At 48.6% G+C, this 15,254-nt stretch overlaps 1 protein-coding gene across 4 annotated transcripts in view; it reads right to left on the minus strand.

Annotated features, from left to right (window-relative positions):
- Positions 1 to 341: 341 nt before the first annotated feature.
- The window catches only part of MCF2L2 (MCF.2 cell line derived transforming sequence-like 2), a 254,021-nt gene continuing 239,108 nt past the window's right edge, over positions 342 to 15,254 (minus strand). For all 4 annotated transcript variants that reach the window (XR_012430895.1, XM_065540255.2, XM_065540256.2 and 1 more), the window contains 4 exons: positions 14,519 to 14,616; positions 2,026 to 2,114; positions 1,553 to 1,668; positions 342 to 1,479 (listed from right to left, as the gene is read on the minus strand). Coding sequence is in view for 3 of the 4 variants with exons in the window: in XM_065540255.2 (XP_065396327.1) it covers positions 1,356 to 1,479; positions 1,553 to 1,668; positions 2,026 to 2,114; positions 14,519 to 14,616 (427 nt within the window). In the remaining variant the exon portion in view is untranslated. The remainder of the gene's footprint in view (positions 1,480 to 1,552; positions 1,669 to 2,025; positions 2,115 to 14,518; positions 14,617 to 15,254) is intronic.

The following is a 15,254-nucleotide window of genomic DNA, read 5'->3' on the forward strand; positions in this document are numbered from 1 at the left end:
TCTGAAAATTAAATAAAAATAAAGAACAGAAAAAATTTGAATGGCAAATACAAAACTGAAATAACTGAGAACAAACAACTCTGAAAATAGCTCAAAAACTAAATATCTCAAAAACTCTTTAAAAATTCAGAAAATATAATTTTCAGATATGAAGTAATGCTGAAAATGAAATAACTAAAAACCAAATAACTTGGAAAAAAGAACATAAAAATAAACAACTCAAATATAAAATAACTGAAAATAAATACCTGTGAACATAAACAACTCTAAAACTAGATAACTAGGGGAAAACCCTTAATTAAAACATTTCAATCTGAAAATAAATAACTCTACAGTAGTTCAAAAACTTCCAGTGAGTTTTTAATAGTCAAATTAGTTACTGTAAAAATAAATAACTCAAAAACTCCAATAAGTTAAAGTGAAATAACTATGAAGGTAAATAACTCAGATAATAATTGTAAAGATGATGAAAAATAAATTCCAAGCAAATTAATTTGAACATCTATAACTCCTAAAACAAAATGGCTACATATAAATAACTGAAAATGAACAACTCGAAAACTAAATAACTTTGAAAATAAAGTAACTATAAACCAGTAACTGAAACTATAAAATTAAATAACTAGAAAGCTACAAAAAATTAAAATCAACCAATAAAACTAAAAATAAAATACAATTGAAAATAACAAAACTCATTTAAAAACTAATAAATCGATATATAAAATATCTCAGAAAGTAACCTGGAATGAAGTGTCTCTGCAACGAAGCAATCTTGGCACTAACACGAACACCCCATGAATGCTCGCAGGGATTCTGGGAGGGGGACCTGGAGCTCTCAGTCTGCGGCCCCCGCCGGGTTTGAGCAGCTCCGGCTCCGCCAAGGCTCAGGCTAAGCGGTTCTCAACCGATTCCCACCCCGCCCTGGAGAAATGTGGGCGTGTCTGCAGGCATTTTTGATTGTCACAATTTGGGGGTGGGGTGGAGGATGGGGTGGCGCATTCCTGGACCCTAGCGGGTAGAGGCTAGTGATGCTGCTAAACATCCTACCGTGGGAGCACAGAGAAACCCACACAACAAAGAATTGCCCGGCTCGGAATGTCAAAGTGTGCGGTTGAGAAGGCGTGGGCTGTGGGCTCTGCAAGCGCCTTAGAGCAGCTCCGAAGTCCCCCGTGCGGAGCCAGGCGCTCACTCAGGGCACCCCTCGGGCTCCCGGAAGGCGGCCCTGCGTCCCGTTTCTGCCGCCGCCGAGGCCCCGGCTGCTTTCTGCGTAGCTGGGCAGGGCCCGGGCCCCCACACCGCCTCTCCTGGGAATGCGGGCGCTCTGGAGCCGAGGAGCGGGGACGTCCGCAGGGAGGTCAGCTCTCCGGGGCGGAGGTCCTCGGGCGCCGTGCCCGCGCCTGGAAACCAGCCGTCGCCCCCGCAGGAGCCAGCCGGCCCGTGGACGCCCCAGCGCGCTCCTCCTCGGTGCTGCGAGTCGCCCTGCAATTCCGAGAAGAAAGTCAGAGACGCCGTGGCCCAAAAAGACGCTTAGTCTTTCCTCGTTCACACTCACGTTTCCTCCTCATCGCGTTCTTCTTTTTCTCCCTGGGTGCTTTCTCCCCTCTCCAGGAAAGCAGATTTGGAAGAACAGGTTTCGTGACTGTCGTCCGACTGGAAAAGGCCTGCGAGCTGGAAGGGAGGGGACGGGTGCACCCTGAGTTATTGCTGGAGGCTGTGGCCAGGCCGGGCAAGGTGGTGACTCCCGCTGGCAGGCTGCGGCCCACCCCAATCCTCCCACCTGGGCCACGGGGCTCCCAGCAGGAGCCCCAGTTATGACCGGACACCAGCGCACCGCCAAGGAGACAGCCACGTGGGGACGTGCCAGGCTAGGAGGGTCTAGTGACCTCGGCTCCCTGGCTTAACCAGGTCCTTATGGGTGAGAATCCTGAGGAGGGGGGGAGGGATGGAGGCGAGGGACAGGAGGCAGGAGGAGCTGATGAACAGGAAGGAGGAAGAAGATGAAAGAAACAAGAGGGAAGTAATTACACTCAGAGCGCTGCTCTCCTTTTGCATGTCTTCTGCACCTTCACAGTCTTCAAAGGTGTCCATGGAGCTAAACTCCCTGCTGGAGCAGCCTTCGGGAGAGAAAGAGAAGGATGGGGCCTCTGTGGGGTGGGAAGACAGCCCCTCTGCCTATGGCAGGGTGTAGCAGGCAGTGCCTGTTGCAGGCACGGTCCTCCCCATCTCTAACTCCTGATCTCCCAGGGCCTGCACTGCGCTGGGCTGTGAGGGCGTCTGTGATCTCCAGGCTGCGTTTCCAGCTCTGAAATGTCATACTTCACAGAGAAGACCGTCCACATGCTGTTCATGGCCCTACCTCCCTGTTCCTCCAAGAAAACAGTCATTATTTTTTGTGTTTGCCAGTCTTCTAACCATGCCTCCTTCCCTTCCTCCTCCCCTGTCTCTTTCTCACCCTCCTCTCCTTGCCTCCTTTTCTCTCCCCTAATTAATGTCCATTTCCCATCTCCCTGGCAGCCTCTGCCAAGTGTCACTGCTCCCCATAAGGGAAGATCAGAGGAACAAGCGAGTGCGTCCATCCTGCCTGTCTCCCCAGTGAACTGATAAACTCATCAGTCTTGTCCATGGTGCACCTGTTACATCCCCGGGAAGTGTTGGACACTGTGGGGAAGAGCAGCCACTGCCAAATACTGAGCAACTGCCCTGTGCCTGGTGGTATGTTAGGCGTTTGTCAAAGTTTAAGCCTCACAACCCTGTAAGGGTCTCAGCCCCCTTTACAGTTGGGGAAACAGACAGCAGTGGTCACTTGGCCAAATCCTCTTGGCCTGTGGCAGGGCAGCTGGCTTCTCCAGCACTCCTGCTCTTTACTCCACTCTGAGTGAGATGGAGTCTCTGCCCCACATGGCTCACGGGCGAGGGTAGGGAGCCGAGCATCTGCAGAAAGGTCCCAGCACAGGGCAGCCCCAGACTGAGGCTCAGCTGAGTAATCCCTGTGGCGGAAATTGTGCAGGAGAGTGTCTGCTCAGGCGAGAATTCAGGGAGGTTTGGGCAGGGCTTCAGGGGTGGGCAGGACTGGAGAGGGAGGGCATTCTGGGCAGAGGCATGGCCGGAGGGCGGTAGGCGGCAGTGGAGGGAGCTGCAGTTATCTGGGTGAGCAGGCAATGAACAAGTGGTGTCTCCTGGGCTGCTGTCCCAGGTCCCCAACAAGCCATGTTCTGGGCCCCGGCCCCCAGAGCAGATCAGTGGGGGCTGTGTGAGTAACACGGGGGGGCAGCTGGGCAGCACCTCCCAGGAGGCCCCTCTGAAATCCCCCTGATGGTGGCAGGCTCTGAGGAGGCTGGACACTCTCCTCTCAGGTTGAAGCAAGTCCTGGTTAAGTTCCTAGCCCCTGGAGGTGGGAGAGGCGAGGGGTGGGGGGCAGAGGAGAAACTGCCTCAAGGATGTGCTCCCCACCTTCATCCTCCAGATGGGACTTGGGAGCATCTGAGGAAATCCCAAGACTCCTCTTTAGAGAAGTCCTCTAGCCCTGGGGTCTCCTTACGCCAGGAGCAAGCAGTGAGAATGGAAGAATGATCGTCTTGCTGAAAGCTCTGTGAGGGAGGGATAGAGGGACAAACGGAGCCATGCTCTTGACCATCCCCTGCGTGAATAGCAAGGGCTGTGTCTCCAGGGTCCATGGCCTCTGTGCCCCGGATGATGCCGGGGCTGCCAGGGACCACAGAGCCACCCACTGGGAGGTTGGGGGTTGGCCTGGCTCAGGGGCCTTCGTCAGCCATACACACCCACAACCTGGTGTGGGCAGGGCTGGGAGGCGACACAAGAACTGAAAAACCTGACAGGCTCCAGCCCCTCCGGAGGGTAAGTGGCATCTCCAGGTAAAACGATTAGCTGGTTCCAGCCCCTCCTCAGGGTAAGTGGCACCTGGGGTAAAATGACTGCCTGGAGCTGGCAGCTGCTTTCCCTGCTCTCGCAGGCCCTGCAGGGAAGCGTGGGAAGGGGAGGGGGCACAGCGCTGGGCACAAAGGGGCTATCAGACCCTGGACTGAACTGTTTCAGGGGTCATCTAGCCCATTCCCTGCCTCCAGGCAAGGATTTGCCTGAGCCTGGAAAGAGGAAGGATCCTCCCAGTGCTGTCAAGCCCCAGATTCCACCTCCCTGTGGGGGGACTGTCAGCGCAGGCCCTGACAATGCAGAGAAAGACAGAGGACCCACGTGGGCCTTTGACAGCAGGAACGCCGGGTGCCACATGTGAGGCTGGGGATGCCTGGAGCACCATGGGGGATCTGGTTTAGTCTAGAGCCAGGTTTTCCATACTCAGAGTGCAACCTCAGGGAGACGCAAATTTTACCCCCTAACACAGCATACACGCAGAAATACATTTATACAATTCAAACACAAGCAGACGAAACAATGTTTACCCTTACAGTGTGTGAAGTCCTCATCTGTCCCACTACATCCTATCATGCTCTCTTCTATCCTAGGAGACAAAGCAGGAGGGGGGCTGCGGAGGTGGGGGAATCTCATCCAGGCCCTTGGGCGACATCTCTCCTGAGCAAACTGCAGCTGCTCTGGGTGTGCCCTCGCCTTGTCTCCCCCCAGGCCCCGGGTTCCTGGCAGCAGAGACAGTAACCTATTGACCAGGTATCCCCCAGGGCTCCTGGAAGAAACCCAGAATTCTCAGAACCAGAAAACCTTAGAGAGCATCCTGCAGGCAAAGCCCCTGGTTCTCTGGGGAGGAAAGTGCAGCTCACGGGGGCGCCCTGCCGGGAATGGTAACTGACCACCCGGTGGGGACTGACACAAGGCCCTGTGGGAGCTGAATCAGGGCCAGGACCTGGGTGTCCTGACTCCTAGGGACCATGTTCCCTTCCTCACCCAGGCCTTCCAGCCCCAGCCCTGGGCTTTTATTTATTTATTTTGGAGACAGGGTCTGGCTTGTCACCCAGGCTGCAGTGCAGTGGTGTGATCACGGCTCACTGAAGCCTTGACTTCCTGGGTTGAACGGATCCTCCCACATCAGCCTCCTGAGTAGCTGGGACCACAGGCACATGCCACCACACCCAGCTAATTTTTGTATTTTTTGGTAGAGATGGGGTTTCACCACATTGGCCAGGCTGGTCTTGAACTCCTGAGCTCAACTGATCCGCCCGCCTAGGCCTCCCACAGTGCTGGGATTACAGGTGTGAGCCATCGCACCCAGCCCGTGGGCTGACTTTTGCTGTCGTACATCATCTGCATATTTAATCCCCTGCTGGATTCACTGGTCATGGGCTCTGAGGTCCTAAGAGTCTTAGGCACTAAGGAGCTGGCAGCGCTGAAGAGACCCCAAAATCTCAGACTCAGGGTCTGGCCAGTCACAGGTGCGTGATGGAACAACTGGGAGGCCCATTGCCCCACGGCAGGAGAAGGTGCTCTGGAGTCAGTCAGACCTGAGGGCAGTCAGACCTGATTCTCACTCTGTCACTCACTAGCTGTGTGATCTTGGATACATCACTTAACCTCTTGAGCATCAGCTTCCTTATCTCTATACTGGAGATAATAACATCGATTTTGCAGTCTTGACATGAGGATTAGCAAAACTTCTGATAAAGAAAAATGCCTGGTACACGACAGGAATTCAACAAATAGTACCTGTTATGATTACTGTGCATAGCAATTACAACAATACTAAAGAGAGGGTCTCAAAACAGCTCTGGGCACTCCAGGTGTGCTATTATTACTTACATTTGGGGGAGGTTTGTCTGCCATTGTCTCGTCCTCATAAACACTCAGGGAAGGAAACAGATTATAAGGATAATAAATGGTTTTAAAAAGAAACAGAGCAAACACACACACATACACCCACACACCCCTCAGAAAAAACCATGCCAAACACACAGGCTCTTGACAAATATTCAATTTGATTATAGCAAAACCGTTGGGTTTTTTTGGTTTTGGTTTTGTTTTTTTTTTGAGACGTGGGTCTCACTCTGTCACCCAGGCTGGAGTGCAGTGGCGTGATCTTGGCTCACTGCAACCTCCACCTCCCGGGTTCAAGCAATTCTCCTGTCTCAGCCTCCTGAGTAGCTGGGATTACAGGCACACGCCACTACACCCGGCTAATTTTTGTATTTTCAGTAGAGACAGGGTTTTGCCATATTGGTCAGGCTGGTCTCGAACTCCTAACCTCGGGTGATCCACCCACCTCGGCCTCCCAAAGTGCTGAGATTACAGGCATGAGCCACCATGCCCAGTTGATTACAGCAAAATTTTAAGTGATAGTTGCAGTCTTGGAAAATGAATAGAACGACTTTTGTCCCAGCCAAGATCTAGTGGTGTGTTGGGGCAGATACACCCTGAGTCTCTGGGGCACTCTCAGTCTATGTATCAGATAAGCATAAGGAGTATTGGTGGAGAAGGACAAGAAGAATGGGAAAGATGGGCGATGAGAATTCCTGCAGATAAGGACTGGTGAGTATTCTCTTTCGAAACCCTTAGTTGACCATCTTTCTAGTGCACATCACATAAGCTGAATGGTTTTTTTATTTTGCTTAAACAAACAGAATGAAATTTATTAACAATGAACCTAGTAGTGAGCTGAAATTATTCTCACCAGCATACATATTTTTGATAAATTATAGACTTTGAAGACAAAATCATGGTGTTTCCCTTACTGTCCACTGGATGGCACAAACAGACCATTATAGATCCTCCTGGTTCAGCAGTAGCTCTCACCTGATAGACATTAAATGGGCAAATTCTATTTTTATTGTCTTTCAAACTAGATTTTTCTCTATGCACATTTTTTTTTTTTTTTTACTTTTTTTTTTGAGATGGAGTCTCGCTCTGTCGCCAGGCTGGAGTGCAGTGGCACGGTCTCGGCTCACTGCAACCTCTGCCTCCTGGGTTCAAGTGATTATCCTGCCTCAGCCTCCCGAGTAGCTGGGACTACAGTAGCGGGCCACCATGCCCAGTTAATATTTTTGTAATTTTAGTAAAGACAGGGTTTCACCATGTTGGCCAGGATGGTCTTGATCTCCTGACCTCTTGATCCGTCCATCTTGGCCTCCCAAAGTGCTGGGATTACAGGCGTGAGCCACCGTGCTTGGCACAACTTTTAAAGGACCATCTCTATCACATGAACTAAAGGATATCATTTTCACTTTGGGGTGGGAGGTGGTGAGCTGCTTAGAAGCAATGCCTAAACCCCCTGGGCTTTCCTTTCTTTCACTTGGAAGAACCAGGAGGTAACTAACTGCTAACAATTCCATGCTATCAGAGTCAGAGATCTAGCTGCTAGCCTAAGGGCTGCATCTCATTTAATCCTCACGGCAAGACTATACAATATTATATCCATTTTGTAAAACAAATGATAAAAAGAACTTAAGCACAGAGAGGCTATAGAATCCATCCAAAGAGATGAAGCGGGACTTGAGGCTGGGTCTTTGAGACCTGAGTTTGAGCCCTTCATCATTATGTTGTGCGTGCTGCTAACCAATTTCCCTCTCTGTCTTCTAGAACTTAATACATGGGGGTCACATTCTGTCTAATCCATCCCGGTAGCTCTCCAGAGCTCACAACAGGAGAGAGTTCCAAAATGTTTCCAGGGGTACTAGGCTCAGTTACAATCTTTTGCTTGGTGGCCCAGAGTATAAATGTGGATATCTTAGGCTGGCCTATAGCTGAAGTGTCTATTTCATTTGCAAGCCTATCTTTGGCCAAGAGGAAGTGAATCATTCTTGAGAGCATCTAATTAATTGCTTTCAGATTCCACATGTTGGCATTCTCAGGGCACATTTTTTTTTTTCTGTGCATTTCTGTTGTCAAAGTCCCTGCCAGCATCTAAGGCAGTCTGAGCTGACTGTCTTTAGATTTTCAGAGCTGCTGGAAGCTGCGGGGGAGGTGGATCAAAGAAACTTTATAACCTAGCTTTGCCTGCCAGCTCAGCCACCAGCTGCCCTCAAATGTTCTGGATTGGAATAAGCCCAAAGATGAGTAGCAGGAGGGAAGGGCAAGCCAATATGTCTAGGTTGGTTCAGTCAGAGTCTTGTCTATTTCATCAGAATTTTAATGGAAAATTTCCAATAAGATTAAAATATAAAGTCACCCCAATTTTAGTATGGCTCAATTTTTTTTAAAAAAATCATGCATATCTTTGTTTTGCAACGGGGTCTTACTCTTGCCCAGGAGGAGTGTGGTGGTACAATCATGGCTCACAGCAGCCTCAACCTCCTGAGCTCAAGCAATCCTTTCACCTCAGCCTGCCAAGTAGCTAGGATTACAGACACCCACCACCATGCCCAGCTACTTAAAAAAAATTTTTTTTTATACTCCAGTGCAGTGGCTCATGCCTGTAAATCCCAGAACTTTGGGAGGCTGAGGCAGGCGGATCACCTGAGGTCAGGAGTTTGAGACCAGTCTGGCCTCAATGGTGAAACCCCCGTCTCTACTGAAAATACAAAAATTAGCGAGGTGTGATGGTGGGCACCTGTAATCCCAGCTACTCGGGAGACTGAGGCAGGAGAATTACTTGAACCCGGGAGGTGGAGGTTGCAGTGAGCCAAGTACACGCCATTGCACTCCAGCCTGGGCAACAAGAGTTTTTGTAGAGATGGGGTCTTGTGATATTGCCCAGGCTGGTCTCAAACTCTTGGATATCAAGTGATCTTCCTGCTTTGGCCTCCCAAAGTGTTGGGATTACAGGCATGAGCCACCACAACTGACCAAATCATGCATTTCTATAGACAACGTCTGCAAGAAGAAGATAATGGTGATTATATCTGGTTATGTCGGATTTGTATTTTTCTTTGTACTTTCCTGTATTTTCTAAATTTCTGACAATCTACATGTGTATTCCTTTTATAATCAGAAAAGGAAACAAAATAGTTAAAACTCAGATATCTAAAATAACCCATCATCTCTCCAGAGGGGGCAGTTTGCTAGAACTTATAGTAAATAAGTATAGTGTGTATATATACACACTATACTATAGTATATATATACTATATACTATAGTTTTTTTCTGTGCATTTCTGTGTGTGTGTATATATATACTATAGTATAGTATATATATAAAAGTGTAGTGTATATATACTATAGTATATATAGTATAGTATATGTATAAGTATAGTATATATGTATAGTATACTATAAATAAATATAGTAAATAAGTAAAAAAAAATGATTACAATGAAGTAATCATTGAAATACTAGAGTGCCCCAATAAGTTTGAATAACAAAAAAAAGTAATGATAATGAAAGTAACTAAATTATCTAGGCCCGAAAGGAAATGCCACAAAAATTAGCAAAGAAACAACCATTACATGCTATACTGGATAGCTCCTAGGTCACCTTGGAGACCTTGAGGGACCCGACAAGGGACGTATAGTAAGGCCGCAGACAGGTTCTTCCTCTGTTAGCTCTGAGGTAGAACAGTTATTCTCATTTTTTTGTCTTTCACATGGCCAGGACTTTGCAAATCAGGGACAAAGTGAATTCAGAATTAAAAATTTTCAGCACCACCCAAGCTAGTAAAACAGTATTAGCTTACATCCTTTATTTTCACCGTAAGCTGCCAGAAAGAGGCTGGTTAACCAACATCACTCAAAACAGCACACCCACCTGTCTGCTGACTGTCCCATCCAGAAATTGTGTAGGTCCTTAGGTGAATCTTACCTTCTTCCCTTCCCCTAGCCAGACCCCATCCCAGATGGCACGAGGAATCCTTTCCCTTTCGCCGCCTGTCTGTAGACCAGCAGGCAAAGAGAGCAGTTACCATACTGGAAGGAGAAACGGGTCCTGGTCGTCGTGAGGAGGTGGGGCTGCTGCTTAACAGAGGCAGAGAGGGACATGTCTGATGCTCAGGTGATCCACTAAGACATCTCGGAATACTCCCATGCCCAGCTGTAACTATGATGGCCAAGTCCAAGAACCATAGCCTGATAAAAGTCTAGGACCCTCACTCTGCATGCCACCAGCAGAAGTGCCAGATGGGGAGAGGGGTGTCTAGAATGAGTAGGAGGGAGAGAATGGCTACAAGGCACAGCCAAGGACCAACTGCAGCAGCAGGTGGCAGCCATAGATCGAGTTAAGTAGGATTCTTGCTGTGTTCCCTAGTGGAAGTGTCTCCCTTGTCGAGACCCACTGAGGTTAAAGTTGGAGACATGAGGAGAAAAAAGTGTCCCCATGTGCATCACTGGAGTCATCATGGGCAAGATCACAACTCATTTGACTTCTTGACTCCAGATTCATATACTCTGCCTCCTGGGGGCATGACACCATAAAACAGCCATTGGTTCAGTTGTATGCTGCATCCTGAGGGACAGCACTCCATCCCCACAGTGCCACATCCAAACTCCCGCCCCACCTCACTTTCAAGAGGCTGTCCCACTACTATCAGGCTGCCAGCTTCAGAATGCGAGGGTAAGACTGTGTCCTGTGATCACATGTCCATAGCTGATTCTCTTTTGCCATACTGAGTCCCCTGATCAAAGCAATGTTATACAGCCGGGCGCGGTGGCTCACACCTGTGATCCCAGCACTTTGGGAGGTCGAGGTGGATGGATCACTGGAGGTCAGGAGTTCAAGACCAGCCTGGTCAACATGGTGAAATCCTGTCTTCTCTACTAAAAATACAAAAATTAGCTGGATGTGGTGGCATGAGCCTGTAATCTCAGCTACTTAGAAAGCTGAGGCAGGAGAATCACTTGAACCCAGGAGGTGGAGGTTGCAGTGATCCCTGATGGCGCCATTGCACTCCAGCTCCAGCGACAAGAGTGAAATGCTATCTCAAAAAAAAAAAAAAAAAAAAAAAGTAACGCTATATGGTTGGTCACACATTGTACTTTCTAGCTTGAAGGGGTCCGATAAAATCAACTTGTCTCCTCAAGGGACAGTACCAAACTGGGGGCTCAGCACTGACCTCTGCTGGCAAGTTGGACATTTAACAGTGGTAGCGGTAGCAGCTAGCGCAGTCTTGAAGACATGGAGCCCTCGCTGCTGGGGCCGAGCACAGAGGTTCAATTCTACTACCAAGGCTTCTCCATTTCCGAGCCCGTGGTGCAGGCACTGGGGTGCCTAAGAGGAAGTGGACTAACTGGACTTCTGCTATGCACCTTCTTTAGTGGGCATTAAAGCACAGTTCAAAGATTCTCACATTTTGAGTTCACCCCCACAGGCCTGTGTGCCCCTTCTCCAGTCAGGTCATGTTGTCATTTGATCCTAGTGGTTGTTCTGGAATGGTTCAGGAAGGGAGGCGGGGACAGATCTTCAGAAGGGCAAACATTGCCTTGTATGCCTCATCTGAGGCTTCTGCATAGTCTTAGGGGACAGGGAACAATCTTAGGTGAATCTCAGCTTCTCCCTTTCCCCTAGCCAGGCCCTAGCCCTACTGGCATGAGGAATCCTATCTCTTTGTCCTCATGCCAGGAGACCAACAGGCAAAGAGAGCAGTTACCACACTGGAAGGAGAAATGGGTCCTGGTCATCAGGAGGAGGTACTCCTTAAGGGACAGGACCCAAGGGAGACAGTTCCACTAGGGAACACAGCAAGAATCCTACTTAACTAAATCTATGGCTGCCACCTGCTGCTACAGTTGGTCCTTGGCTGTACTTTGTAGTATAAGGCGGAGTAGGCCACTGCTGCCAGCCGGGGAGGTCAAGGGCATTTACCCAGATGTCCTCATTCCCAGTTTTTCGGTCCCTTATCTTCCCTCTCAGGATCTGACTTTGCCTGCTCATCTACTGGCACTAGGAATCCAAAATATTCAGATGGCAGACTTGCCTAGACTGAGCATTTTTCCTTCTCTCAAATTCTGCCACTTTTACCAGCCCAGTCTGCCTCTGCTATAGGAGATGAGAGGCTAAATGTTGGCAGGGAGGCCCCCTGATTCTGATCCTGTGTTTTAAATTGGTAATTAGTCTGACCCTGTTACTTTCTCTCTTCAGTGCATCAACGGGAGGCTCTTAGCAACAGCCTCCCAACTCTACCTTCCTGATAGATAATATTTTCCTGAAAGCTCTCAAATGTTAGAGACATTGCACCAGCTGGCATATCCCCATCCACCTGTATCTGATCCCAGGTCACCACAGATGAAGGTCTGAGCAATTGAACTGATACAGCAGGCCAAGGCCCCAGGACTCTCAACACTCCACTTAACACCAATAATGAGGTCCTCGTGGCCATTTGGACTGCAGTAAGCCAACACCAGAATCCCATCCATTCTGGGACCCCTCCTGGTACTAACGGTCTTCAGTCAGGTTCCCAGAAGCAGACTATGCAAGTGTGTTATTGACAAAGGGCTTTCAGATGAAACCTGGAAGACAGTGAGGCCGAAGCTAGGGCAGGGAAGAAGCCAGGCACAGACGTGGGCTTAGTGGAAGTCTAGCATCAGCCTGATCCCCTGGGCAGTGCTGGAGCATGGATGGCACCGCAGGTTACCATCTTGAGACAGAAGGACTGGCTTCTGTACCCTGAATCAGTAAGCATTGGTGGGCCATAAGCCACCCTTAGGGGAGGACATAATCTCACAGGCATTTCCTGGCTGGACAGCCCTGGGCAGCGGAGGGCAACTGTCTGGAGGGCACGGCTGTGAGCCATTGTCAGCTAACCTCATAGCAGCGGAGACATGGGGCCAACAGCCTGTAAAGAGGGTCTGGGCAGGCTGTCAGTACTCTCTACTATAATACTGTATATGTGGTTTATTTTAAAACCTTTTTTAGAAGACTTTATTTATTTTATTTTTTGAGAAGGAGTTTCACCCTTGTTGCCCAGGCTGGAGTGCAATGGTGCGATCTTGACTCACCACAACCTCTGCCTCCTGGGTTCAAGCGACTCTCCTGCCACAGCCTCCCGAGTTGATGGGATTAAGGCATGTGCCACCATGCCCAGCTAATTTTGTGTATTTTTAGTTTCATCATGTTGGCCAGGCTGGTCTTCAACTCCTGACCTCAGGTGATCTGCCCACCTCGGCCTCCCAAAGTGTTGGGATTACAGGCGTGAGCCACCGCACCCAACTGACTTTATTTTTTTAGAGCAGTTTTAGGTTCACAGAAAAACTGAGAGGAAAGTATGAAGATTTCCCATATATCCCCTGTGCTCACACATGCATGGCCTCCCTGACTATCACCATTCCCCACCAGAGAGGCACATTTGTTACAATGGATGAACCTATACCCTGAATATATCATATTCACCCAAAGTCCGTAGCTCACATCATGGTTCACTCTGGGGTGTTGTACATTCCTTGGGTTTGGACATATTTATAATGACATGTACAGTAGTCCCCCTTTATCCTCAGGGGCTACTTCTAAGATCCCCAGTGGATGCCTGAAACCCCAGAGAGTGCCAAACTTGACTGCCATTAGTGGGAGCATGTTTCTATTTGCCTTCCACCCCCACAGATTTAACGCCTTTTTCATCTTAGTACTGCTGCTGTAAACTTTGGCAGTTTGACATGAGACAGCAAAACGAGTACAAGTTTCTTTCTCCTTTTTCACAATGTCGTGGATAGATGATTCCTTCTTACCATAGATCTTAGCAACTTCGGCATGTGATTTTTTTCTTTCTCGTTAAATCAAGAACTTTTACCTTTTCACTTACAGGAAGCATCTGACGGCTTCTCTTTGGCATATCTGAATTTCCAGCATCACGACTGTGCTTTGGGGCCATTGTTTATTTTATTTATTTATTTACTTATTTTTTTTCAGACAGAGTCTCGCTCTGTCGGCCAGGCTGGAGTGCAGTGGCACCATCTCGGCTCACTACAACCTCCACCTCCCAGGTTCAAGCAATTCTCTGCCTCAACCTCCTGAGTAGCTAGAATTACAGGCACATACCACCACGCCTGGCTAATTTTTGTATTTTTAGTAGAAACGAGGTTTCACCATCTTGGCCAGGCTGGTCTTGAACTCCTGACCTCAGGTGATCCACCCACCTTGGCCTCCCAAAGTGCTGGGATTGCAGGTGTGAGCCACTGCGCCTGGCCTGGGGCCATTATGAAGTAAAGTAAGAGTGACTTGAACACAAGCACTATGATCCTAACAGTCGATTTAATCACCAAGATGGTTATAAGTGACCAAGGCTGGCGGGGTGGGGAGCACAGACAGTAGGGACACCCTGGGCAAGGGGATAATTCATGTCCCAAGCAAGACACAGCAGAAGGCACCAGATTTCATCGCACTACTCAGAATGGCGTATCATTTAAAACTCACCGATTGTTTATTTCTGTAATTTTCCATTAGATATTTGGACAGCAGTTGACTAACAGTAACTAAAACCTGGAAAGTGAAACTGTGGATAAGGGGGTGCATCTACCTTCTCAACGTGAGGCATTTGCCTTCATGTTAATTCTGGCCCCATTTGTTCTACACAAATGAATAGCAGGAAATCGATTTTAAACCACATGGTGGTAAAATGCTTTCTTTTTTCTCCCTCATTTAACTAAAGAAGGGCTGGGCCCTAGGTGATGTCTTCCTTAGCATCTAAGCAGCTGGTATCACCCCACTGCTTCTGTGCTCCACTCTCCCACAGGACCCTCCCTACCTTTAATCCCTCCTGGGCTGGAGGCTGGGTCTTCTTTGCTAGTGGTAGCTCTTTCCATGTTTTCAATCCATGGTCCGCATCCCGCTCCATTGCCTTTGCTTTTAGAGAAATAAACATGAACATTGAGTCACTGGAAGGAATAACACATGCATCCCTCCCCCACCAGTTGGAGTAGCACTGGCTCACCTAGTGTATCTCTGGTCTAGGTCTCGAGGACCTGCTGCTCCTCCCTTACCTGTAGTTGAAGGCCTGCCTCAGCTCGGTAGGTGATATGCAGTAAGGAAATGTCCAAAGGACACGTCTTGTTGGATTACACAGCAAACATCTAATTGGCTGCAAATCTTTTTTCTTTCTTTCTTTTATTTATTTATTTATTTATTTTGAGACAGAGTCTCGCTCTGTTGCCCAGGCTAGAGTACAGTGGCGCGATCTCTGCTCACCGCAAGCTCTGCCTCCTGGGTTGACACCTTCTCCTGCCTCAGCCTCCCGAGTAGCTGGGACTACATGCATGTGCCACTACATCCAGCTAATTTTTGTGTTTTTAGTAGACACGGGGTTTCACCATGTTGGCCAGGATGGTCTCGATCTCTTGACCTTGTGATCCACCCACCTTGGCCTCCCAAAGTGCTGGGATTACATGGCTACAAATCTTAAAGAGGGGAGAGGTGAGGAGGAAGAATCACCTTTGTCTTCTCAAAAGTGTTTTCACTGGCTCACTACAGCTCCCTCCTTCCTC

Source organism: Macaca fascicularis, chromosome 2 (assembly GCF_037993035.2).
Source record: "Macaca fascicularis isolate 582-1 chromosome 2, T2T-MFA8v1.1".
Classification (NCBI taxonomy): domain Eukaryota; kingdom Metazoa; phylum Chordata; class Mammalia; order Primates; family Cercopithecidae; genus Macaca; species Macaca fascicularis.